The 27247-nt window shown below is 38.8% G+C and overlaps 2 protein-coding genes across 7 annotated transcripts in view; one reads left to right on the forward strand and one right to left on the reverse strand.

The window, feature by feature from the left end:
* The window catches only part of LOC127572496 (nuclear cap-binding protein subunit 1), a 51981-nt gene extending 30728 nt beyond the window's left edge, over positions 1–21253 (reverse strand). Inside the window, exons 1-8 of one of the 3 annotated variants that reach the window (XM_052019843.1) lie at positions 21105–21253; positions 17095–17180; positions 16545–16645; positions 14076–14232; positions 13168–13275; positions 12368–12489; positions 4205–4274; positions 1893–2108 (exon numbers count right to left, since the gene is read on the reverse strand). In XM_052019843.1, coding sequence (XP_051875803.1) covers positions 1893–2108; positions 4205–4274; positions 12368–12489; positions 13168–13275; positions 14076–14232; positions 16545–16645; positions 17095–17180; positions 21105–21138 — 894 coding nt within the window. In that variant the 5' untranslated portion in view covers positions 21139–21253. Of the gene's footprint in view, positions 1–1089; positions 1199–1892; positions 2109–4204; positions 4275–12367; positions 12490–13167; positions 13276–14075; positions 14233–16544; positions 16646–17094; positions 17181–21104 lie in introns of those variants that run through there. The other 2 variants (XM_052019845.1, XM_052019844.1) reach the window with 2 other exon arrangements.
* Positions 21254–21255: 2 nt separating this feature from the next.
* Positions 21256–27247, forward strand: part of LOC127572498 (thiosulfate sulfurtransferase/rhodanese-like domain-containing protein 2) — a 29383-nt gene continuing 23391 nt past the window's right edge. Inside the window, exons 1-3 of one of the 4 annotated variants that reach the window (XM_052019847.1) lie at positions 21256–21596; positions 22568–22679; positions 23899–24227. In XM_052019847.1, the coding sequence (XP_051875807.1) occupies positions 21256–21596; positions 22568–22679; positions 23899–24227 (782 nt within the window). Of the gene's footprint in view, positions 21686–22567; positions 22680–23898; positions 24228–27247 lie in introns of all 4 variants that reach the window. The other 3 variants (XM_052019848.1, XM_052019849.1, XM_052019850.1) reach the window with 3 other exon arrangements.

Genomic DNA, 27247 nt, shown 5'->3' on the forward strand with positions numbered 1-27247 from the left:
TATTCAGATCAGGCAGTTTATTACAGATATAGAATGAAGCGAGGTCTGTTGTTAGGCACTAGATCACAGAGTAAATTTGACCACCAAGCCAAACTCAGAGTTCCATAAAACTGTACCAAAACAAATAAGGGATTGAGGAGGCAATGGGAGAAGTATTACCCTGAATTAGCTGTCATAACACAATAAAAAATATTAAAAACAGATTGTTCCCCTCGTATTAAATAGAAAATGGTACAAATGTACCCTGAAATTGTGAAACTGCAATCAAGACAATGCCCACAACTTCCTTTGCTCCAACTTCTTACATTTCCCTTCCACTGTGATTGTGCCCAGGCATATCTACTGTACTAGTTCTGTTCACAGAGGAAAACACTTTTCCAAAGGAGATTATATTTTATGAAGATAAAGCAATATCCCTAAAATGTGTTGTGAACTAATGAGGGGCAAGTGAGTGTGAGGGAGAAAAAAGATAGATAATGACCGTTTCTGCTGGTGGATTGGTAACAAGTGTCAAAAATTGTTGTGGTCCTTAATATGTGCAAACCAATACTTTAGTAGCACATCTCATAGAACTCAAGGCAGAGAACCCATTTCCATCTCTACATTCTCCCAGGAATTATTACGGCAGAGTGTTTTGCTTTATTTATTACTTATGTTAAAGATGTCTGATGTTCAAATGGCCCATGTTTGATTCTAAAGGTGCCAGCCTGTTAGCTTTCAAAAATTAACAAATGATTTAACTATTAAAATGTCTGTACAATGATCACCATTAAAACTATTAAAAATCATATATTACACAAATTATATAACTGATGCACATACATGAACAAAGGCCCAGAATTTGCAGTCAGCAGCGAAACAATGGCGCTTATGCTGAACTTGAAGAAAGCTGCCCTAAAAATTCAGCTACCCGTTGCTGTTAAGCATTAATTCAAAGGAACCCCTGAAATCCAGCAACTGTGGCATTATTAAGCTAGCTAAGCAGCCAATCACATTAAAGATTTCTCAAAGACAGCATAAAATAAAGCACAATTTTTAATTAACTTTTTAAACATTATACAGATTGCTAAATAAAAAATTGGAACATACACATAAAAGAAAGAAAGACTTGCATTTATATAGCATCTTTCATGTCTCTTTCATAACGTCCCAAATCGCTTTACAGCCAATGAAGTACGTTTGAAGTGTAGTCAATGTTCTAATGTAAGAAATATGTAACATGTGATTAAGGTAGCATCTGAAATACCACATTTTTTAAAATCAATCATATTTTGAAATATTTAAGGGAATGATAACACATTTACATAATTGTTTAGGACCCAATAGCTTGTTAAGAAATAATTGTGGCATAATATGCCATTAAAAACTCTTAAATCTCATACAATAAAACATAAGACTTCAGAGTATTTTTCAGGGGAAGTATTTCATACATTGGTTAAATTCTCTCAAACGTGAAGGCTGCAACAGAACAGCCCATCAAGTATGTTTGAATCACTAACAGCAACTTCAGGATTTCCAGACTGAAGTACATTTGCAAGCAAGGAAATCACAAAGTCACTATGAATATCACTGAGTAACAATGGCAAAAGGCAAGTAGTTTTGCCATCATTACTATTGCAAAATCTGGGCACAAATATTCAGTTATTCTACTCAATTTTTTTAGTAGTTGATCATGCATTGAATATTTGAACTCATTAATATTCTGTGTTTACCCCAGCATTTTCATATCCAACAACTTGCATTTGTATCACGATTTTAATGCTGAAGAATGTTCTAGGCACTGCACAGAAGTACAGTCAGCATAAGAGTCTGCTGCTATTCAGCAAATGATCCTAATTGCAGTTCATATACTGGTTGACCAACAACTGTGCAAAAAATAAGCTACTGCATACCTCAGGGGCATCTGTGTAGTCAAACATTCTGAAAATGACATGTGGCACAGGGTAGATAGAGTCCTTTGTATGAGGTGGTGGAGTAAAAGGCGGCAGATTGTGCTGCAAGGCTTCACAGAGTACGCTATCAAAAGCCAAATATGGTCTCAAGATATGTTTCTCCTGCCAACGATCCTTTTTCAACTTCTGAATTTGTGCCCATAGACAGTCCAAATACTGCAGAAAAAGAAAATATTCTTCAATGCTTAATCAGAAATGTAGTATGAGCAAGAATTACTTCATTTTGATCTAAACTTTATTTTACTAATAAATGCTATAGCAAAACCTCAAATCAATGCTGAAAAAGACACTACAACCAAACTATTCAAATTATAAAGTTGCAGTAGGTAAAAAAAAGGCACCGGGCAAGATGAAAAGAAAGTCAAGTAGGGCAAAATTAGTCTAGATGGGCAAAAGGTTCGGCATGGATGGGATGGGCCAAAGGACCCATTTCTGTGTAGTACGACTCTCTGACTCTATTTATCCATTAGGATGGGGCCTTAACAGTTTTGTGGTACCAGAAATCAATGGTAGCCAGTGAGGAGAAGGAAAGATGGTGAATGTGAATGTGCAGATTAAGATGCAGCAGCAGCAGCATCATTTGATGTGCAGTGTACAGAAGGCAGCAAGTGGCCATTGATGTTATTTGATCATATGATGCAATGTCCCTTACCAAAGTAATAGCACAGAAAACCTGATTACTAATTTGTTGAAGAAGTAGTTATCATTTCCAAAACTTGACTAAACATTAAAAAGCTTGAATAAGATTTAATGAAAGAAAATACAGAATAATATGGGAACTTAGAATGTCTGTTAAGGGGAGGGTTACATTCTGGACTTTAGAAATTGTTGTTTACATGTCATGCAACCAGAGTTCTGATACATAATTAATTTTAGAAAACCAACTTAAAGAATACTGCTATCAACTAAATTGTACAGACAACATTAATCAATATTTCCAAAACCACTTAATGCACTCCTAAACAGATAACACTCATATACTGTAGAGTAGTAACCTGTGAAAAGGAACACATACAAGTAGTATGCAATTATTTGAAAAATCTCATTTCAAATAACTTTATGTAAATACCCAAAGCAATGCCCATACAAAATAAATTATGAAGTTATTTCTGGTCACTTCCAAGACATCAGTGTTGAATTGTTACTGCTTTCAGTTTTTCTAATCCAAGTGCCATTTTTCTCACTTCATTGGGATAATTGCATGAATTGTCTTGCACTTTAGAATGAATACAAGATCTCCATCTGTCTTGTTGCTGGATAGGAAGAAAAGAATCCACAATGTCCCCTTCCCAAAGCTTTTCCAGGTCATTTGATCACCCCAATGTAATTTGTCAGTTTTTTTTCTATGTTTGTGATTGAGAAGTGTGGCATGGAGTAATTACTTAAACTCAGATTTCACTTGCTAAGAAGTACCAGGCTTCCAATTGGCTCCTCCACTTAAATTCATGCTGGGACTGAAGGCTCATTACACAGGGAGCTATGACTTGAACCTCTAGCCTCCTAAACTATGGTGTACTACATCATCTGCCAAACATACGGCAACAGATCATTGGGTCTTCATAATCCAAGCATGACTGTGCTGTCAAGCTGCAGCACATTTTTAGTATTATCAAAAACTTTGACCTATATATAATCATGTTCTAAATCCCCTCTTTTCCTCGACCCTCTGGATCTTGCCTTGTTTCTCATTACCATTTCCTTTTTCCTTTGTGGAGGGTCTCAAGTCCACCTGTCCATATGCCTCCACTCAGGACAGAACAAATAAAAAGCAGAAATCTTTAGCAGCTTTGGAGAAATGGGCATTTTTAAAAGATAAGGAGCAGAAGAATTGTTAGCATTGCTTAACAATGAAAGTTTTAAAAAGATTGCAGTCTGTTGGTTGTGAATAAAGGCACAGCCCAAACCATATTAAGCAATATCATACCAACAGAGCCAAGTTCCTTGCAGTATGCTTTTTACTCTATTAGCTTTTGCACCAGACCTCCAAATGTAACATCTGACTTTAGATTCACTCACGTAATTCAAATTAAAGCCAGCATGTTAATTCTTATCCAGTGAAAAAAAAGTTCAAATGATATCATGGATCCTAAAATTGGTGCAGTAAGATGGGAACAAGTATTTGTCAAAGCCCATTCAACAGGAAGACCTTTCCTCAGACAGATCAACATTGAATAACAGCTCAACAAAAACATACACAAAACCTCATGCCCATTTTGAAAGGAAATGTATGAGTTTTCAACTAGATTTCTCACCTCTTCCTGTACATGCGGTTGTTCGGCAGTCCAGCATTGTAGCATTGGGACATGATGTTTTTGGCGTTTCCTACAAGCAGATAGAGTAAATGTCAAATATAAGCCTTGGCCCCATGTACAAAAGACTACAGTGTTAGAGGGGAAAATTCTGCATCAAATTTGCAAATCTAAAATTAGCTCGAATGCTTTTGAGACACTTCCACTGAGATACATTAAGGTATTTTGAATAATCCTAGGAGAGCTTAGAGGCATGAGAAAATATATCATCATAATTCAAAACAATATGGGAAAGGCCAGTTTTTTGTCCAACACCACCCAAGCCAGTACTTAATCTGAACAAAAAGCATGACTTTGAAAGCCTTTCTGGAAATTAGTAGAGCTCCCACTTTTGTCTATCGAAAGAGTTAAAGAATGCTAGCAAAATTATATAATTAAAATACTCATCACCATGCAATTTTCAACTGTACTCTGCTAATACGAGGAGGAAACCGTACTTTAATTCCGAAAATTTCAGGAAGAAAGAGCAAACTCTAACTTCTGACAAAATAGTTTAAAAATATATAAACACCACAATTATAGATAGATTTGCTGCACCGATAAAATAAATATCAATAATTTCTATTAGGAATGTATATTGAAAGTTGAACAGTTACTATCCAAGAAATTAAAATATAAACAGTGAAACTTAATAACTTAAGCACCTTATTAAAAGAATGAACAATGCCACATCTCCCTGTGAAATGATCTGGAGGGAAAACAAAATTGGCAGCATCCTTTTATATATATTCTTAAAATTACTTCCAGCCAACACTAATAGATTGCACTCTCATTTTTTAAAAAAAGTCAGCATTTCTAAGGCCTTCATTCAGGTTGACTCTAGCTTACCTTGCTGGTGAATGCTAAATGTAGACTGCTTTCTTATGGTAGAAGGTAGACTGCCCTGAACAATAATTTTGTACTAAGCAGGTATGCAATAGCATGAGCATAGACTGCTCAGCTATATGCAATAATCCAAACACATTTCTTGGAAATGTTTTAAACATTGAACCTAAACCTGGAAAAAGCCCTAGCTTATTGCAAGTAAGTTGCTTAGTCAATAATAACATTGTCCTTCAATGCACTTGGATTTGGGAAAGGAAAACAAAAAATAAAAGTGGACAAATTCTTTGTCAGTTGGCAGTAACCAGATTTAACAATGGTTGTAGAACCTCTGTAACATCCATCATTGGTGCTTATATTTGAGCAAGGAATCCGAGAACCAACACACAAAACATATTTCAGTGTCATCTCCAGGAAACAGTTCACACATACCTCACACTTTTAAGACAAGTCTACACAAATCTTATATCAACCACGGGCATCACATTGTTTCTCCATGTCTGCCTGAACTCTCTTATGCTCTCCTCAAAGTGCTTTTGCACCTTGGCCTCCAGAATTTTGGGAAGGGGGCAGAGTGCAAGTAAATATCACAATAGGTGCCCAATTTTGAATTCATTCCCAAGCAACAGACAAAATGCTGGAGGGATGCAGTCAGGGCAGCATCTATGGAGGGAAATGGAAAGGCAACGGTTCGGGTCGAGACCCTTCATCAGGACTGAAGAATGGTGGGGAGATAGTCAGTATAAAGAGATAAGGGAAGGGATGGAGAAAGAGGTGGCAAACAGTAGGTGGATCCAAATGAGGAGGGGTGATAGGCAGACGGAGGAGGAAAGAGTGGAAACAACGACAGATTGAGAGGTGATAGGTGGAAGTGACAAAGGGCAGCAGATGATGGAATCTGATAGGAGAGGAAGATGGAGCATGGATCCAAATAACAGAGGTGGGATAGGCAGATGGGAACAGTAGGGAGAGGGTACCCAGTGGGAAGAGGGTGTGGGTGATGGGCAGATGGAGTGGGTGGAAGATGAGAAAGAAGGGGAAAGAAACAGGGTGATCGGGTGGGTGTAGGAGGAACTGGGTGGAACAGGAAGCGAGAGAAGAGGGCGAGCAATTTACCTGAAATTGGAGAAGTCCATGTTCATGCCATTGGGTTATAGGCTACCCAGACAGAATAAAAGGAGGAAGGTACTTGGAACCAAAGTTAGGGTACTAGGTCAGCCAATTTATTGATGTGCAATCAACAAGTCAGCCTTCAAGATAGAGGATACGAGTAACATACAGAAATATCTTTAAACCAGGAATTAGAAGGCAGGAAGAAACACACGAAAATTACAATTACCAGAGAGGTGGTACTGAACAAACTGTGGGTTGACAAGTCCTGAAGGACTTCATCCCACATCTTAAAAAAAGGCTACTGAGATAAAATTCCTTAGATTAGGGGAAGGTTCCATTAAACTCCTTGTTACGGACTCAGTGAAAGTCCCTTTAAGATAGAGAGTGTGTGTGTATGTGTGTGTGGGGCGTGCTTACGTCAATAGAAGATAAAGGACGTAATGACGTTGTTGAAGAAGTAAGAAGAAGAAGAAGGAGAGAGAGAGAGAAGGGAGAGAGACACCAGCCTGCTTGTTTTCTCTATCGATGGATGAGAAACAATAACTGTGTTTGCCACTGAAATCCATGTATGGAAGTTGGAAGTAATCCGGTGGAGTTCACTTTGTTGCTGACCTGTAGAAGGAAACAGGTATTTGTATGTGGACGACCACGGTTCGGATGCTTTTCGGGGTGAGGAAGTCACTACCGAGTAAACACTGGAGTGTCGTTTGGGTTCCATCCTGGAACATTTGGATTTCGTATGTACTCTCTCTATGTTTTTCTACCTCTACATCTTATCTTCAGACAACGGTGGTTGTTGAAGAAGCCCTTGCTCATGTTTCACCTTATGGCTTGCGGAACTGAACTTTAAGAACCATTCCGGAACTGGGAGTTTTGGACTGTGTCACACACACACACACACACACGAAGAGTTTAGTTTTGGGGTTAACGTTCGAGGTTTAACATTCTTGAATTCTAACATACTAACATTTTTACTTTTATTTTACGTATTATCATAAGTAGTGATTAATAAAATAGTTTTTAACACTGAATCATGCTCAGTGTGTTTCTTTTGTTGCTGGTTTGTGACATCCTTTAATTAAAATGAGAGGGGAACAGAAAGCAGGGAACTACAGGAGAGTTAGCTCAACATCTGCAATGGGAAAATCTGGGAAAGTGTGTTTCACCAATTTATTGGAATTTTCTGAAGAATGAACATTTGATAAATGAAGGGGAACTAGTTGATACAGTAAGATTTCCAGAAGGCATTTGATAAGATTTCAAATCAACAGCTATTGTAGAAAACAAAAGTTTACAGTGTAAGAGTAACATATTAGCAATGAATAGAAGATTGACAGGAAATTGAGAGGAGGCACAAATGGGTCTTTTACTGGTTGGCATTGATGCTGAACCCACAACTTCTTTACAATTTATATAAATGATTTGGATTTAAAAAAAAGGTACAGTTGCTAAATTTGCTGATGACTCAAAGATGGATAGGAAAGTAAGTTGTAAACAGGAGATAAAGCAGTTACTAAAGGGATATAGGCAAGTTGACTTGACAAATCTGGCAAATGGAGCATACTTTTGGAAAAATGTGAAATTGTTCATTTTGGGTGGAAGAATAAAAATCATCACCTAAGTGGTGAGGGAATGCAGAGGTTTAAGAGATAAAGGGATCTGAGTGCCCTAGTAGACAGTTCACAGAAGGCTAATCAGTAGATACTGCAAGTGATTAGGAAACTAACAGAATGTTATTACTTACTACTAGGAGAAATTGAAAATTAAATTATGTTTCAATGTTACATTTGAGGTTATGTTTGACATTGGTGAGACCATTTCTGGAGTACTATACACAGTATCAGTCTCCTCATTAAATGAAGGGTGCATGTGTATTTGAAACAGTAGAACCTATAGCTTCATTAAGAGTAAAAGGGTGGCTAGGGAGAGAGTAGGTCCCCTTAGAGATTAGCAGGGGATGGGTGGGATTTTTAATGAATATTTCACCTGTGTTTGCTGCGGAGAAAATCGTGGTTGCTAAAGAGATAAGGGAAACAAGTGGAGATCTTTTGGAGGAAATTCGTATTACCAGGGAGGAGGGAGATGCAGCCTGACAGCACATTAAGGTGGATAAATCCCCAGGGCCTGACCAAGTGCACCCTTGGACTTTGTGGGAAGCTAGAGGAGAAATTGTGGAGGCCCTTGCAGAGATATTTGCTTCATCGTGGACCACTGGTGAACTTCTTGACGACTGGAAGGTGGCTAATGTTGTTCCATTGTTTAAGAAGGGTAGCAAAGACAAACCGGGGAACTACAGGTCAGTCAGCCTGATATCAGCAGTGGGGAGGTTACTGGAGAAAATTCTGAGGGACTCTGATTAGGATAGACAGAGTCTGATTAGGAGTCATCAGCATGGCTTTGTGCTTGACGAACCTGAGCCACATACAAACTGGCACAGGGTAAAATAAGATCGGAGTTAAATGCGTGGCTCAAAGATTGGTGTGGGAGAAGTAGGTTTGAATTCATGGGACATTGGCACCATTATTGGGGAAGGAGGGGGCTGTTCCAATGAGATGGGCTCCACCTGAACCATGCTGGGACCAGGGTCCTGGTGAATCACATAACTAGGGCTTTAAACTAATAGTTGGGGGGGGGGGGTTCAACAAATTGGAAAAGTATGGATAAAGTAAAAGGGAAGGAGAGTGCAGGAGAGGTTACTGAAGTCTCCAGAATACAGAATAAGACAAAGTTTAGAAAGGGATAAGAATTTAACTTCAGGCAACATGGAGACAAATTGGAGAAGAAGGGTGTTGAATACAGGACTGAAGGTGTTATATTTGAATGCACACAGTATACAAGGTAGACGAGCTCACAGCGCAGTTAGAAATTGGCAGATATGACATTGTGGGCATTGCAGAGTCGTGGTTGAAAGAAGGTCACAGCTGGGAGCTAAACATCCAAGGATACTCATCCGATTGAAAAGACAGGCAGGGGAGCAGAGGGGGTGGGGTGGCTCTGTTGGTAAAAAAATGAAATCAAATCCTTAGCAAGAAGTGACATAGGATCAGAAGATGTAGAATCCTTGTGGGTAGAGTTAAGAAACTGGAAGGGTAAAAAGACACTGATGGGAATTATATACAGGCCTCTGAATAGTAGCCAGGATGTGGGGTACAAATTACAACAGGAGATAGAAAAAGCATGTAAAAAGGGCAATGTTACGGTGGTCATGGGGGATTTCAATATGCAGGTAGATTGGGAAAATCAGGTTGGTACTGGATTCCAAGAGAAGGAGTTTGTAGAATGCCTACAAGATGGCTTTTTAGAGCAGCTTGTGGTTGAGCCCACTAAGGAGAAGGCAATTCTGGATTTGGTGTTGTGCAATAAACTAGATTTGATTATGGAACTCAAGGTAAAGGAACCCATAGGACGCAGTGACCATAATATGATAGAATTCACCCTGCAGTTTGAGAGGGAAAAGCTAAAATCGGATGTATCTGTATTACAGTTGAGTAAAGGTAACTACAGAGGCATGAGAGAGGAGCTGGACACAGTTGATTGGAGGGGGACCCTAGCAGGGATGACGGTCGAGCAGCAAAGGCAGGAGTTTCTGGGAGTAACTTGGAAGACGCATGATTAGTTCATCCCAAAAGAAGCAGCAGCATTCTAAAGGGAGGATGAAGCAACCGTGGCTGACGAGGGAAGTCAAAGACAGCATAGAAGCAAAAGAGAGGGCATACAATATTGCAAAAATTAGCAGGAAGCTCGAGGATTGGGAAGCTTTTAAAAACCAACAGAAGGCAACAAAAAAAAAGCAATGAGGGGAGAAAAGATAAAATATGAAGGCAAACTAGCCAATAGTATAAAAGAGGATACCAAAAGTAATATCAGAAAAAGCAAATGTAAAAGAGAGGCAAGAGTGGACATCAGACTGCTGGAAAATGACGTTGGAGAGATAGTAATGGGAAACAAAGAAATGGCGGACGAACTGAATAAGTATCTTGCGTCAGTCTTAACTGTGGAAGACACCAGCAACATGCCTGAAATTCGAGAGTCGGGGGCAGAAGTGAGTGTAGTCACTATTACTAAGGAGAAGATGCTTGGGAAACTGAAAGGGTTGAAGGCAGATAAGTCACCTGGAGCAGATGGACTACACCCCAGGGTTCTGTAAGTGGTAGCTGAAGAGACTGTGGAGGCATTAGTAGTGATCTTTCAAGAATCACTAGAGTCAGGAATGGTTCCAGAGGACCGGAAAATCGCAAATGTCACTCCATTCTTTAAGAAGGGAGGGAGGCAAAAGACAGGAAATTATAGGCCAGTTAGCCTATAAAGATGAGGAGGAATTTCTTTAGCCAGAGGGTGGTGAATCTGTGGAATTCATTGCCACAGACGGCTGTGGAGGCCAAGTCACTGGGTATATTTAAAGTGGAGGTTGATAGGTTCTTGATTAGTAAGGGCGTCAAAGGTTACAGGGAGAAGGTAGGAGAATGGGGTTGAGAGGGAAAAAATAAATCAGCCATGATTGAATGGCGAAGCAGACTCGAAGGGCTGAATGACCTAATTCTGCTCCTATGTCTTATGGAACCTTTTAGAGTTTTTTTTTTGAAGAGGTAACCAAAAAGGTAGATGAGGGTAGGGCAGTGGATGTTATCTATTTGGACTTTGGCGAGGCTTTCAACAAGGTCCCGCATTATAGTCTGGTCTAGAAGGTTAGGTCCCATTGAATTCAAGAAGAGCTAGTTAGGTGGATTCAAAATTGGCTCGGAGGTAGGAAGCAGAGGGTGGTAGTTGAAGGTTGTTTCTCGGAATGGAGGCTGGTGACGAGTGGTGTACTGCAGGGGTTGGTGTTGGGACCCTTGCTATTTGTTATTTATATAAATGATTTAGATGTGAATGTACAAGGCTTGATCACTAAGACTGCAGATGACACAAAATTAGGAGGCGTTGTTGATAGTGAAGAAGATTATCGTAGATTACAGGGGATCTTGATCAGGAGGGAAGAGGACCGAGAAATGTCAAATAGATTTCAATACAGATGAGCGTGAGGTAATGTATTTTGGAAAGTCAAACCAGCATAGGACATACTATGAATGGTAGGACACTAGGGAGTATAATGGAACAAAGGGACCTAGTAGTACAAACGCATAGTTCATTGAAAGCAGCATGACAGGTAGACAGGGTGGTGAAAAAGGCATTTAGCACGCTGGCCTTCATCAGTCAGGACATTGAGTATAGGAGTTGGGACATTATGTTGCAGTTGTATAAGTCATTGGTGAGGCTGCACTTGGAGTACTGTGTACAGTTTTGGTCACCCTGTTACAGGAAAGATGTGGTTAAACTGCAAAGAGTGCAGAAAAGATTTACAAGGATGTTGCCAGGCCCGAGTTATAGGGAGAGGTTGGTCAGGCTAGGTCTTTATTCCTTGGAGCGTAGGAGAATGAGGGGTGAAATTATAGAGGTTTATAAGATTGTGAGGGGCATAGATAAGGGTGGATGGTAGCAGACTTTTCCCCAGGGTAGGGGAGTTCAAAACTAGGCAGCATAGATTTAGGGTGAGAGGGGAAAGATTTAAAAGGGGCTTAAGGGCAACTTTTTCATGCAAAGGATGGTGAGTATATGTAATGAGCTGCCAGAGTAAGTGGTTGAGGCAGGTACAGTAGTATCATTTAGGAAGCATTTGGATAGGTACCTGCAGGGGTGAGGCTTGGAGGGATATGGGCTGAAGGCAGGAAATTGGGACTAGATGGGTGGGCACCATGGTCGGCATGTACTGGTTGGGCCAAAGGGCCTGTATCTATGCTGTATTGTTCTATGGCTCTAGTTGAATAAAGCTCTACAGGACTGACATCTGACAAAAGGTTAGACAGACTAGGCTTGTATCTGATAAGAGTTTAAAAGAAAGAGAAGTGACTCGATTGAATCATATAAGATCGTCTAAGATTGTGAAGGACCTTGACATGGTGGATCTGGAAAGGATGTTTCCTATTGTGAGCAAATATAGAACTAGGGGTGCCATTTAAACATAAAGAGATTCTTCATTTAAGGCAGATGAGGAGATTTTTTTTCCTCTCAGAGCTATAATGTGAATGCCCACAAGAAAATCAAATACTAAATTGTATATTTGACTATCTTAAGCACTTAATTTAATTCACAATTGTAAGAAGAATTGATAGATTGGTTAAAATATTCACTTACTTTAGATAACTTTCAATTTGCAAAAGAATTCGATCCATCTCTACATCCTTTTTCTCATACAGCTCCTTTCCAACCCAGGGAAGAGAAGAAAGCACCGAATACACATACCAGTCAGAGCGTACCTACAGCAAAGTAAAAATATGACAAATATTTAAAAGGTTTTACAATACAAATTAACATTTACTGCCTAAAATACCTATAGAAAGCACCATTTCCTTAATATGCAAAATAGAAAAGCCATGCAATTTCCATTGAAACAACTACACTGTTTACAATGAAACAACAAAAGGAAAATGTGAGTTTCTCTTGGTTAAATATTCTAGTTTAGGATAGCTATAAACAACAACTTGAATTTGTATGACACTTCAATCAAAAAAAAAATTCCAAGGTACTTCTCAAATAGTGTTGAGGAATTGGTCTAAAGACATTAAGAGGGATAAATGAAACTTACATCTGAAGGATTCTTGTCAATGGTCACGGAAGAACCATTAAGAGTAATAGGTTTCTCATTTGGCAAAATATCTTACAAGTTGTATAACAAATATTTTGACCTCACTGCTTAGGTATTAATCCACAAGGTAATATCAAAGAATACCAATAAAGATAAAAGTTATGTAGTATTTTAAAAGGATTTCCAAATGAAGAAACAGAAGGGCTTAAGAAGGATTTTTAAAAGCAATGTCACAAGTGTCATGCAGTGAACCTTGAGAGCAAAGAAAACTTCCAAAAAAAATCCATGTCTCGTCACACAGGGAAAGAAAACCCATCAGAAAACTCCAATCAATCGCTTGATTTCTTACCTGTGGTATATCCTCCTCTTGAGTTACGCTGATAAAGTTTTCAAACATTGCCACCATTGATGGAGCAGCAATCACATGACAATTCACAAGATCAGACAGAAAACGAACCTACACAAGTAGCACAGCTTAATTTCAACAAACAGAATTATCCTTTTACTCTATTTATCTAATTTTAAAAATAGCAGACTGTATTTCATAGAAATTCTAAGCATTTAATTTCTGCTCAAAATATAAGTTACTTTTGTCAGTTTTGGAAATGGAAAACAACTTTCCCACTTTCTCTGATATCAATGTTATTCTTTCCCCCAGTTTTATCAATCATATTTCTTTCTCTGCTATTAAAGTACCTCAAAACCTTTACTAAAATGCAACAATGCCCTCCCATTCATGACTGATGCACCGTTTCAAGTTACATGCCACCATAATAGTTGTACTTAAAGAACATTATTAACATATTATAGACAGCAAGCTTTTTTTTAAAAAAGTACTAAAAGTATAGCTCAAAATTTTTGGAAAAGGCTTATGAAAATGAGAAACAGCAGTATTTAGACAATGTTCCAGATAATATAACTAAGTTAAAGAAGCCTCAATCATCAGAGAAAGGAAGAACTGTTGTTTAATAGGGATATGAAGAACAACAGCCACAAACTGGGGTGCTGTTAACTTATATAATGCTGCAAGTCATTATCATTCACGTCATCATCGACAACATTACAATCATCACATTGCCAACAGCATTAACTCACAGTGATTGTTGTTTTTATTAAAATAAAGGATGCAAAGAAAAAGTTTCATATAGCTTTGTTTTACTTCAACCCAAACTTATCCAATTGCAGACATGGTAGTGCTATCAAGATTTTTAGAGCAGATCATTCTAACCCATTACAACACAAAAAGGTGAGACTTACAGCAAAAACTGCCTCATTGTACAAATTGGCTTTCAAAGTTTCTTTAAGCTGTCTGATCATAGCTTCGACAAATTCACCACCAAAGTTGTAATTCCTGGCATTTAGCAGACCCACCAGTGTTGTGTATACAGGTAATTTTTCAGGAAGCTGTCTTGCTCTAGAAGGAAAATATCATGTCAAATAATCCACCAAGTATTTTATTACTGTGATAGAAAATTATTTATTGCCAACATAGCAAGAATTGTTAAGCATTTAGTGAGATTGCATTAAGAGTAATTAGTACAATGCTCCAATAACCAGCAAATTTATTTACTTAACGAAAAAACTTTAAGTATACTCAGACAAAAGACTGTAGAGAGCAGAAAGAGTTCCAAAACTGGTAAAATTCTCCCTGGAATGAATGATTAAAAAGTCATGATGCCATTTACATTAAGGACATCCACCACAATGATTGCATTAGAAATTGGAATGACTCCATAGTGTTAAACAACTAGCTTTAGCACTTCATTTGAAAAGGAGATTTTGATATCAGCAAATGCAATTTGTTCAGTATTTTTGACACTTTAAAATGCCACCCAGTATAGCCCAGATTATACTTCAACTTCCTCTGCTCCAACAATGTTCTTCAGCCTTGATCTCTGAAGAGAAGAATTATTTTCTAAGATGAAGGGTGGAACCTTAATATAAAACATATAAGTAATGGTTTTGTATACAGTGATTACTTGCCAAACTGGTCTCATTGCCAACATACCCTTATAGTTCTACACCTACCATTAGGAATGAGTTTGAAAAGCTAGGACCAAGGTGTCATGACACGAGTTGATGTTAAAATATCTGCAGTCACCTTTACCCAGACTACATACTATTGGCAAAGTAACAGGCAACTTTTTCCAATCAAAATTACAGGCACCTTTTTCCAATCAAAATTACTTCCTTCCATTAAATTAGTCGCACTTACATTGAAACACACAGTGAAATGCATCTTTGTTGCATAGTGTTCTGGGGGCAGCCCACAAGTGTCGCTACACTTCCAGCGCCAACATAGCATGCCCACAACTTTCTAACCCATACGTCTTTGGAATGTGGGAGGAAACCGGAGCACCCGGAGGAAACCCACGCAGATACAGGGAGAACGTACAAACTTCTTACAGACAGTGGCCGGAATTAAACCCAGGTCGCTGGCACTGTAATGCATTGCACTAACTGCTACACTACTGTGCCTGCCCATTCATTTACCCAGTGATTCAATCCATGCCCCAATCCTGCCTCAAGCAAAACTAAAAGCATTTTATTTATATATTGTAATCCAGAAAATGGACATCCAGCATACCACAATAAACAGCTTATTTTCCCCAATACTATTTTCTTTTATTGAAACTATTCCTCCTATTGTAAAAACAGAAAATGATGGAAACACTTAGGCAGAATCCATGGAAACAGATGCAGAGTTAATGTTTCAGATCCTACACCCATTGTCAGAACTGGAAGACATTAAAAAAATATAATTTGAAGTTGCAGAGAAGGTGGCAGAAAGGATAGACAGGACAAAGTTAATACCTGTGACGAGGTGAGAACAATTTAAATGGGTAAATGAGGCAAAATCTCCAAGACAAAGAAGCATAATTCCTTCCAACTGCTGCATTTACCCATATGACCTGACCTCATCCTATCACAGTTATTCCCTTCGTACTAACCATCCCATCATCTTCTAGACAACTTAAAACCATCTTTTTCATTACTTTCCCGCTTCTGATGAAGGGTTGCAACCTATTAACTCTCTCTCTTTCCACAGATGTTGCCCAAGCTGCTGAGTGCTCCAGCATCTTCTGATTTGATTTCAGATTTCCAGAATCTACAGTTTTTTTAAACCTTTATCCCTCACTTTTGTAACCACTTACCAGCAGCAACTTATGGAGACAATGTATGCAATTGAGAGGACTGGTAATAGAAAGGTTAAGTCAATGGACTAATGATCTGCAGGCATGCTCAAATCCCACCAAAACAGATGGGGAATTTAAATTCAGTTGATTAAATGGGTTTTGGAATGGTAACAGCAGTTATGCTAATAATGGTAATGGTGAATATAAAACCATCAGATTGTCAGAAAAAAGGTTACACTAATTCACTAATGCCCTTTAAGAGAAAATCCAGCAGTCCTTAATTGATTTGTTCATCATTCCCATTAATTGATTTGTTCTATATGCAATTTTGCAGCAATGAAGCTGACACTTAATGGCCAGCGAAATACCTCAGCAAGCCACTTGGTTCAAAGATAATTTGAGACGAGCATTAACTGCTCGTCTTACCACTGATGTCCATGTTCTGTGGATGAACATAAATAATAATTTTCAAATCCACATAATAATTTCTAATTAGTTAGTTACACAGATATTAATGTACGACAATTTATAACACACAAATAATTTTTAAAAATGCCTTATATACAATCCTATGCATCATCCAACTTACACTGCACAAAGTATTCTCAAGATTTTACTTTTATAGTTTGGCAGATCAGCTTCCAAAACACCCGCTAGACCTTCTAGATTGCTCTCCAATGAAGAAGTGCTCTGCAAACCAAACATACATGTTGATGATACAATGAGCCACAGTAAATGCCAAAAATCTCTGGAATGAATACATTCAAATTACTACTAACAAAGTATTAAATGAAGATAATTACAACAAAGAAAACTTGCATTTATATAGTACCTATCATAAGACAAACAAAGTGGCTATCTTGATGACATATGCAAGATGCCAGATCACTTCTATGATTTTGGAGATATTGTAGGCAGTAATAAATGTTTCTTTTCCATTATTCATCATATGTTTGTGATTAAACCAGGAAGTGAAAAAAAAGGTATGTCTGTAAACATCAAACGTACAGCAGGTACTCTTAATAATTTGATTTTCAAAAATGTTGTTTCCAAGGCCTCAATTTTCATTCAATGATAAAAATGAGTCCATCATTTTTAAATTTTAGAAAATATTTAAAAATGAGTGAAATGAACTGTACCTTTTCTCCTACGCGACATATCAAAGACTCCAATCGATCTTCAATTTCGATTGGTTCAGATGTCCTCCTCCTCTTGTGAGGTTGCCCTATGCAAAACAAGAGATCCGTCATTAATTCAATCTAGTCATTTGACTGAAAGTTGTGCTAATATGCAACATGTAGATTTCAAATTGTACATGTCCTATGATCTTCAAATTACATAGACATCATGATCCTCCTCTTCCTCTAAAATCAACTTGATTTGTCACAGTGATAACCATGGGCAGTGATTCTGGGCATGATAACTGAGTCAGCAAAGATCTGGCCCATTGTATTTGATCATCTGTTAGATAAATGATCCCTTGTGAGGTTAACTGACCTAGTATGGCATGTCCTCTTGTTTATTCTAGAATATTGCACTATTGATTTTAAAATATACTCAATAAATTTACCACCTTTCTAACCTGAACTACTCTGCTCCTCCAAACTTTCAGACAAATTGAAGTTTCCAATTTTGCTGCATGTTTCCTTAATGATTGAATTAATACATTATGACATTCTTTTCATATGTACATCGAAACACATAATGAAATGCATCTTTTTGCGTAGTGTGTTCTGGGGGCAGGCCGCAAGTGTCACCACGCTTCCAGCGCCAACATAGCCAATTTTCAATTAATAATTTTTTTAATCCATCTGACAACACCCTCAAACTGAAAGGTCACTTTTGGTTTATGAACTGCTAGTTAAAAAAGTGACCAGATCCATATGCTACAAATAGAAATTAGTTATATTTAAAATATGGGATTTTTCAAAACTACTCCACTTTTTTCATAGCATTTACTGTAATTCAGTCAATACATTTGATTATTAGCTTTTAATGTATACAGATCCCAAATTATTATTAGTCTGTAAATATTCCAACTATTATGTTATTAAAAAGTAATTTCATTTTCATTTCAAACACAAAAAACATGTCCTGTGAAATCTAACAGCTTCCTTACACTGAAATCTTCGAAGCTTAGTCTCCAAAATGGAGTAAGAAATAATGTTTACATAAAGGCTTTTTAAAAATGAACAAATTAAGTTAAAATTTGATGGAAACATGTAAAAAAATGTTCAGGAAAGTTTAATGAGACCAAAGTGCTGTTTGCAGTTTTGGGTGTGAGAATGGATTGCAAGCCAGAGAGCATGCAATATAGATACAATGGGAAAGAATCTGGTGGATCAGAGATTCAAAGAGATAGGGACTTTTTAACACTGCAGCAAGGAAAGCTTTAATAAGGTGAAAAAAGAAAACCACAATTGTTGAAATTAGACTGGATTGATATAGGATTGTGAGAATATGACAATGTAGCAGTATTGGTTTAGGATTTTTGCAGGACTGTAGGGAGAGAACAGGACACTGGGATTATTTTTGGATTGATATAGGGCTAATGGGAAAAGAATGAGTTGGTGGAAGTATCATGGTGAAAGAGCTGAGCAGTAGAATTAGTTTAGGAACAATGCAGAGTTATGATTGTAGAGTGAGCACAATCAGATTTACAATATGGAGTTGGGGGATTAATACTGGATTAATGAAGCATTAAAGAAAGATCAAGAACAAGATTAGTTTGTAATTGATACAGAATTATGGTACAAGTCAGTGGAATTGCTGCTGGGATATGGAATGGTGAGATTAGTAATGGTTTGGAGTATAATGGGCCATGAAGAAAGCAGTGGCATTACATACCCAAAGAACAAAAGTAATAGGAGCAGGATTAGGCCAATCAGTCCCTTGAGCCAGCTCTGCAACTCAATAAGATCATGGCTGACCTACCTCAAACATCATTTTCCTGCCCTATCCCCTTACATCTTGATTCCTTCACTATCCAGAGATCAATTAGTCTCTGTTTTGAATGCAATCAATGACTGAACCTCTAGAGTCCTCTGGAGCAACAAATTCTAGATTTACTCCATGTAAAGAAATATCTCCTCAATTCAGTTCCAAATAGCCTAACTCTTATTATGTAACCATGACTCTTAGTTCTAGATTCCTCAGACAGGGGAATTCTCCCCATATCTACCTTGTCACGCCCTCTCATTCTTCTGAACTGTAGAGAATAGAGACCTAGCCTGCTCAATCTCTCCTCATATCTACCCTGCAGCACTACTCTATGACACATATATAATTTTTTAGATAAGAATATAAAGATTGTTCATAAAAATCCAGGTGTGATATCACAAGGGCCCTAAATTAGTTTGAAATTAATGCTTGGTAATTAGAAAATACATGGGATTTTACATTAATATGCAGAGAGTGCAGGTTAGTGGGATTAGTACAACAGAGAAAAGGGATACTGGAATTGGTTTGTTATTGTCACATGTACCAAGGTATAGTGAAAAACTTGTCTTACATACTGTTCATACAGATCAATACTTTACACAATGCTTTGAGGTATTAGAAGGTAAAACAATAACAGAATGCAGAATAAAGTATAACAGCTACAGAGAAAGTGCAGTGCAGGCAGACAATAAGGTGCAAGGCCATAATAAGGTAATTGTGAAATCAAGAGCCCATCTTTATCATACTAGGGAACCATTCATTATGACAGCAGGATGGAAGCTGTCCCTGAGCCTGGTGGTACGTGCTTTCAGGCTTTTGTATTTTCTGTTCAATGGGAGAAGAGAGAATGTCTGGGGTGGGTGGGGTCTTAGTATAGAAGTATAAACAGAGTCCCTGGAGGGGAGGCTGGTTTCCGTGATGTGCTGAGCTGCGTCCACAACACTCTGCAGTTTCTTGTGGTCATGGGCAGAGCGGTTGCCATACCAAGCCATGATGCATCCAGATAGGATGCTTTTGTGAGATGAGTTGTGTATTGAGTACAGCAGAGCACTGGAACTTGATATAGAGGACCAGTCATGATTTTATTGTATGTTAGAACAACCTTTAAGGGCTGCATGGACTCCTCCTACTACCTCTTACAGGAACAGGGCAGTTGCAGTAGATTTGGTTCTTTGGACGAAGGGGAAAAACCAAGTCAATTGACTAATTTCTAATTAATGCAAATATCTGGAGAGAATAAGATAATGGATTTGTCCACAAGTGACCAAAGATTGTAGTCTATAGGATCACTTCTGTATTGATACAAGGTTAGAGAACAGGAAAGTGGGGTTGACAAGGTATACATGAAGAAAATTCCCTGCTTGAGGAATCTAGAGTTAGAACTAGGATAAATGCTCGTGCAAAGGAAAAGAGAAGTCAAAATAACATGATTCGTCTGAAAATTATATACAGCTATGATAACTAGGTTACAGAGCAGCATAAAGAAACTGGGATTAATTCTGGATTGATGTGGGGCAACAGAATAATGGAGGACATATTTATGTAACAACTTTCACAAGCTGAGGATTCCCCACAACATTTTACTTCCACTTTTCCAAGTGCAAGCACTGCTGCAAAGTAGAAAATGGAGCAGTCAATTTGCACATAAGCTTGCACAAACAGCATTGAGACAATGGATGGATGTTTTAGTGGCTAAATGCAGAATTATAAAGTAAAAGGAAAAAATATATATTGGGAATACTCAGGCGATTAAGGAACGTTTATGAAAAGAAAAACAGAATTAACGTTTCAGGTCAATGACCCTTCATCAGAACGGAGGGCTCTTCTGGCCAGGACACGGATGATTCTCTAGTTTGTTCAAAGTAGATCCATAGGACCTTTTACGTTAACCGAGAGATGCTGCCTCGTTTTAAAATCTCAATCAAAAGGCGGCAAGTCCGCCAGTTCAGCGCTCCCTTAGTACCGTCCTGGAGGGGGACGAGGTTGGAACGAACACGGGTCCCGCGGTAATGTCGCCCTGGTGAACCAGCAAGGGAGGGAGCCGGGGTTAACGGACCGCCTTTGGCCAGGGATAAGACCCTCCGGCCACGTAAGTGCACCAGGTAAAGAGAACAACCAGGCAAACCGGGTGTCGTCACGGAAACCGGCCGAGAGGCGCCAGTCCCACCGCACAGACATCGTGCACTCGTCTTGTTCCGGTTTCACCCACCGTCATTATCGTCGCTGTGCCGTCTCCTCGACATTTCGGGATGGTCGCCGGGTCAGTGGCGAAGAACAAGTGAGGCGCTGGCCGATTTAAGTTGACTGTCCACTCACTACCTCCCTCCAGAACGGCCTGCTACAGCAGCAGTCCCCAACTAATGGCCGCCTCTCCTCACAAGCTCTTCCGGGGGCGCGCTAACTCCTTCCGGCCGTGCCGCAGCGCCGGGTGGTTTCCCTCCCTCCGGCCCGGTGTGTCCGCAGCCGGCGGGATTTCTGCCGCTGTTTGCTCCTCCGATCGGTGCGTCCGTTCACCTCAGGCGTCTGGTCCCAGGCCGCTCGGTGCCCGTGCCCCGCTGCCATGGAGACGCTGCTTCAGCCCGAGCTGGACGTGGAGAGTTGTGACGCGGGGCGCGGCCCCGGCGGTGTCCCGGCGCGCGGCGGCGGGGGCGGCCCGCGCGCGCACCCGGGCCGCAGGCACCGAGGACCGGCGCGCAAATGGGTGAGGAGCCGCCCAGGCCGCAGCGCAACGAAACCGAACGGGGGCTTTAGGCAGAGCAATCGGGCTTCATGGCCGTTTACTTATCTCAGGTTTCTTCCTCCACCCCCATCGAAGCGTTTTCGGGCCATTTTGTCTCTCGCAGCCTCTGCTCCGCCTCTTCATCCGAGTTTCTTCTGAAAGCTTAACTTGAAATTTACTTCCAGTTCCAATACTTGGTTCTTGAAATATTGACTCATCTGTACTGTCCGAAGTGCTGAACATTTCCCGCAGTTTTGTTTGAGATATTCAATGCCCTGTGTTGGTAGTTCTGGTGCTGGTATTAAATATGGGACCAAGACGTGGGGGGGGGGGGGGGGGGGGGGGAGAGAGAGACCTGATTTGAGGATGCAAAATTATCAGGCGCATCGGGTAGGTAGTGAGAAACATTTCTCCTCAGCAGAGGTGGCCTTTGTCCAGGGGGCATAGGTTGAAGGTAAGGAGTAGGAGATTTAGAGGGAATCCTGAGGAGGATTTCTTTTTCACGAGCTTGGTGAGACGTGGAACTCGCTGCCTGAAGGAGCGGTGGAGGCGGAGACTCTCACATTTAAGAAGTATTTAGATGAGTACTTGAAATACCATGACATAAAAGACTACAACCCAAGTACTGGATGGGATAATTACAGACGGCTGACGGTATCACAATAGACTGAAGGGCCCTTTTCCATGGTCTTTTGACTTAAGTTGGGTAACCTGATAAAACAATTTGATCTGCTTCACCATTGCCCGTTCCTGAGGGAAGTAAGCCTGTCACTCTTACCTTGCCTGGTATTCTGAAATGAAAACAGAAAATGCTGGAAACACTCAGATCTGGCAGCATTTGTGGAAAGAGAAACAGTATTAATCTTTTGGGTCAAAGACAAAAGGTTTTTGGCCTGAAATATTTCTACAGATGCTGCCTGACCTGTTTCCACCATTTTCTGATTTGATTTCAGATTTCCGGAGTTTGCAGTTTTTTTCATTGTCTTGTATTTACCTGGCTCAAGTAAGGCTCTGAAAGGTCATCGATGCAGAACTTTGATTCTCTACCCACAAGTTCTGACTAGCGTGAGTATTCTCAGCATGCTATTTCATTCTGTACCATTCAGAAAGTTTCCAAAAAATATCTTTAGCAAAGACAAAGTTTCTTTCTGAACTACTGTATGTTAGTTATGTAATTTGAGACATAAAGTATGGTAGGTGTAGCATACTTCAAAAGAACAGATGTCTGGATCTGTTTCTTAGACTAGCAGAGATTAATTGTTATGATAGTAAACAACTTGATTGTCATTGTTTTATGCAGCTTCCAGGATGGTAGAAGGCAGGTCTAGTTTTATGCCATCTGTAAACTTTTGCTACCTTGCACTATCATTCCTTTTGTCTCTCTAGCCTTCTATCCCATCACAATCCTTCCATTTTGACCTAAACTTTTCTTCTCCCTTTCTCTGCATTTTGTAACTTGATTTATCTCTTAAGCATTCCCAGACACGATGGAAGGTCATTGATCTGAAACTAATATTGTTTCACACATGCTTTATCTGAGTTTTTCAAGTATTTTCTGTTTTTGTTTGGATCTTGTTTTTTTTGTATTGGATCTCCTAAATTCATGCATAAGATTATAGATTTTTTTTAGTGCATGCCTTAATCACATTTTTGGAATCTGTAGAACCTCTGATTTGTCTGTGATCAAAATTCACTAGATGATGTTATTGGCTGTTGCTGTAATCTATTGGGTCACCTGATATTTTTAGAAATGTAATTGCAATATACAAGGCAAGCCTTTCGTACCTGTATTGTGCATTAACTGGTTTGAAAATAGTGCTTGCTCATTGACCTAGTTCTCACTGGAAAATTTTCACACCTTGTTTTGATGATAGATGTCACTTGCTGCGTGCAGTTAAACAAACCATTGTTTTGATTGTCATGATGCATGTTCATTAACATAAGTGCAGTTGCAATAATCCATTCCTAGAGTGCACCTACTGATGCCAAATACTTGGAGCCTGATACTTTTGATATTGTGCAAACAAGTTTCACAGATCAGATGATATTCCAAAGGAGTAATAGATTTTATAATATAATTTATTTTATAAAGTAGTAAATGCCTTTTTAATTATATAAGTTATCTTATATAAAAGGAGTATTGATAAATATAATGAACCAAGTAATCTACTAACTTAGTGGACCATAAAGCTCGTACTTTGCACTTTCTTGTAATTTAGATATGATAGTGCATTAAATGTAATCCTATGGTTTTCCTTTCACACACACTTTTTTCTTGTTTCAGGCATTTGCACTTTTTATCAAATCAAGACAAGTATCTAAAAGCAGCAACCCAGAATTGGATGAGGAAAATATACATTGGGAATGCTGTGGACAGCAGTTTGATAAAGAAGTATGCATTCACAAGCATGTGGGAAATGAACATATGTCTGAGGTCCTACAAGAAACTGAAGCTATTTTCAAGTTATTAGGACAAAAGAAATCCAAGCTAACAAGAAAGCATGATTCCACAGATAATAAAATTGCGTTATCACAACACAATAAAATGAAGGAAGAATTTGACATATCTACATGGTTACCTGATACAAGTGACATTAACTTTGATCTAGCAAGGTAAGAATTTTATTTTTTTTTTATTTTTCTTTGCTGCAATGAAATAGTCATGGGAAAACTTATTTTTCTTTGAATTCTGATTTTCAGGCATCCCTTTTTAAGAAAAACAGTGTTTTTAAGCTCAGAAAATGCTGTTGTAACTTTGAATAAAATTATCCTAATAATTTGAAAAGATTTGAATCAGAATTTCAAAGTGTTTTTCTGAATTGAGTTAGCAATTCCTTGTGTTGAAAACAATGTTTGTCTTATTTGTGAAGTAAACACATTGAAATTAAACCTTTGTGTTTTCTTATTTACAATTTCAATAGTGCTGTCCAGAATCTCTTAAAATGAGCATTAAAGTATCCAAACATCCACCATCTTTCACTAGCATGAAAGAATGGGACAAGTTTTTTACCCCTAATTCTGGAACTTGGCCTCAACATTTTCAAATTAAAAAGAACAAAAGCACTAGTGATAGATTATTACATAAATCTGTAAATGTGTAGAACAATTGAAAATAGAAGATACTTACCTCTGATATATGGTACTGGCAATAAGAATACTACCAAAAATTGCAGTGATGTAGAAGAGAACTTTACTATATTAATGAGGACTTGACAGTCTAAGATATAAATATTCACCGTCTTCTGAGCTGAATGAAAATACAGGTTAGTGAGATTCACTGTGTTTAGTATTTTGCATCCTGCTCAAATCCATCTCCTGTGATGGGAAGAATGCATATTACTTCATGGTCCTTTTTAATGTACTGCAAGTTTGGACATTCTTAACTTGGTTCACAATCTTTTAGCTTCTGTGTCGAATATTTGACCATATATTGGTACAATAAAACTCCATTAATCTGGAGCTCAGTACTTTGCTGGACTAGCAGACTTTGGGCATTATTTCTATTAATACACCAACACATTTTTAATTCACTTTTTAAATTTGTTTTACAGTATTATAATTAATTTTTGCAGGCTTTCACTTTTTGTTTGCCAATCATAGGGTCGTAGAGTCAAACAGCATGGAAACAGTCCCTTCAGCCCACTACATCCGTGCCAGACATCAATTACCTATCTGTACTAATCCATTTCCCAACATTCAGCCTGTAGCCTTCTCTGCTCTGGTCTTTCAAGTGTTCATCTAAAAACTTAAATTGAGCATACCTGTCTCCAACATCCCCTCAGGGTGTGCATTCTAGATTTCAACCACCCTCTGGGTGGAAAAATATTCTTCCTTCTAGATCTACTACCCCTTAAAGATATCCCCTTCAGTTTTAGATGCCTCTGCTAAGGGGAAACATAATTATTTTTTCTCTCTATGCCTCTCAATTTTGTAGACGTCACCCAGGTCCCATTCAGCCTTCTAATTCCAAGGAAAACAAACCCAGCTTGTTCAAGTTCTCTTCATAGCTGAAACACTCCATCCCAGGAACATCATGGTGAATTTCCTCTGCACTCTCTTCTTTGCAATCACATCTTTCTTAAGAGCCGTGACTGGAACTGTACTCGGTACCACAGCTGTGGTCTAACTGATGTTTAATACAGTCCTTGCTCTTATGTTTTATGCCCCAACTAATGAAGGCAGATATCCAAAATACCTTCTTAACCTCCTTGTCTGCTGCCTTTAGGGATCATGGGGTATCTATGCCAATGTCCTGCTGTTCCTCCATACTTCCTGGGTCCTTTAATTCACTGTGCATATCCTAGCCTTATTAGTCCTCCCAAAATGCTTCATCTCACATATTTGTGGATTAAGTTCCATTTGCCATTGCTCTGCTCATTTTACCAACATGTCAATATCATTCTGTAGCCAAAGAATATGCTCTTTGCTATCAATATCAACAATTTTCACATCATCAATGTTTGGGTTCAAATAACTAAATAAAAAATTAAAAATAGTAACACTTTACCATAACCTCTTGCATCCATTCTTTTCTGTTGAAATGTTTACCCTTGCATTTTGGGACCAAAGTTGGTCTTGCATTTTAGTTTAATGACCTTTTCATCAGAGCTGGAAAAAAAATAGGATGATTAAGTTTTAAGATGCAGAGAAGGGAAGGCATTAACAGAAAAATAATGGGTCATAATGCAGGAGTGATTAAATGGTCAAAGGAATAATGTAAGGAGGAAAAGTGAAGGTGTAAATGAGAGCAGCAGAATCATTTTCTAATACTGTTGAACTTGAAGTAAAGCGAATAATTGTTCAGCATGCACTCTAACCCCATTGATTCTCACAGCTAACTTGATTACACTTCCTCCCACCCTGCTTCCTTGAAGGACTTTGTCAATTGCACTGGTTCTATCTCATTTGAGTGCTATCATGCCACTTCCTGAACTGCTGCTTCCATTTTTCCTTAACTTAGGATTCCCCTGCAGCATGAATGACAGGGTGCTAAATAATGGCTGGTTCATTTCCCTCACTTCTCCTGCCTTTCCTTCTGCAAACTATGATAAGGTTCCTCTTGTCTTTGCTTTCAACTGTCCAAGCCTCCACATTTAACAGACTACCCTAAACCATTAGTGCCAGCTGTAGCCTGATGCTTTCACCAAAACATCTTTCCCTTCCTCTTTCAGCTCAGAAAGGAGTAAACAGAAAATAGAAAATGATGGAAACACTCAGCAGGTAAGGTAGCATCTGTGGAAAGAGAAACAGTTAACGTTTCAGGACCTAAACCCTCCGTCAGAGGAAGTGTTCCCTCTCTGACACTCTCATCTAGCCCTTTGCCATGTCTGGTACCCTTTTCCATTTCCCATAGCACCTTTCTATACAATCACAGGAGATGTAACACCTGCATTTTTACCTCTGCTCTGCCCACCATCCATGACTTCAAATTCTGTTACTCCAAGTAATACAGCAATTTACTTGTACTTGTTTTTCCAATTTGATATAGTGCATTCTTTGCTCATGCAGCAATCCCTTGTTAATCTGGGAGACCAGACACTGATTGGGTGACTGCTTTGTGGCACACCTCCATTCAATCCCCTAAAATAACTCGTGTCACTTTAATTTCACTGTCTCAAGAATATTGTTCTTGG

This window comes from Pristis pectinata, chromosome 7 (genome assembly GCF_009764475.1).
Source record: "Pristis pectinata isolate sPriPec2 chromosome 7, sPriPec2.1.pri, whole genome shotgun sequence".
Lineage (NCBI taxonomy): Eukaryota > Metazoa > Chordata > Chondrichthyes > Rhinopristiformes > Pristidae > Pristis > Pristis pectinata.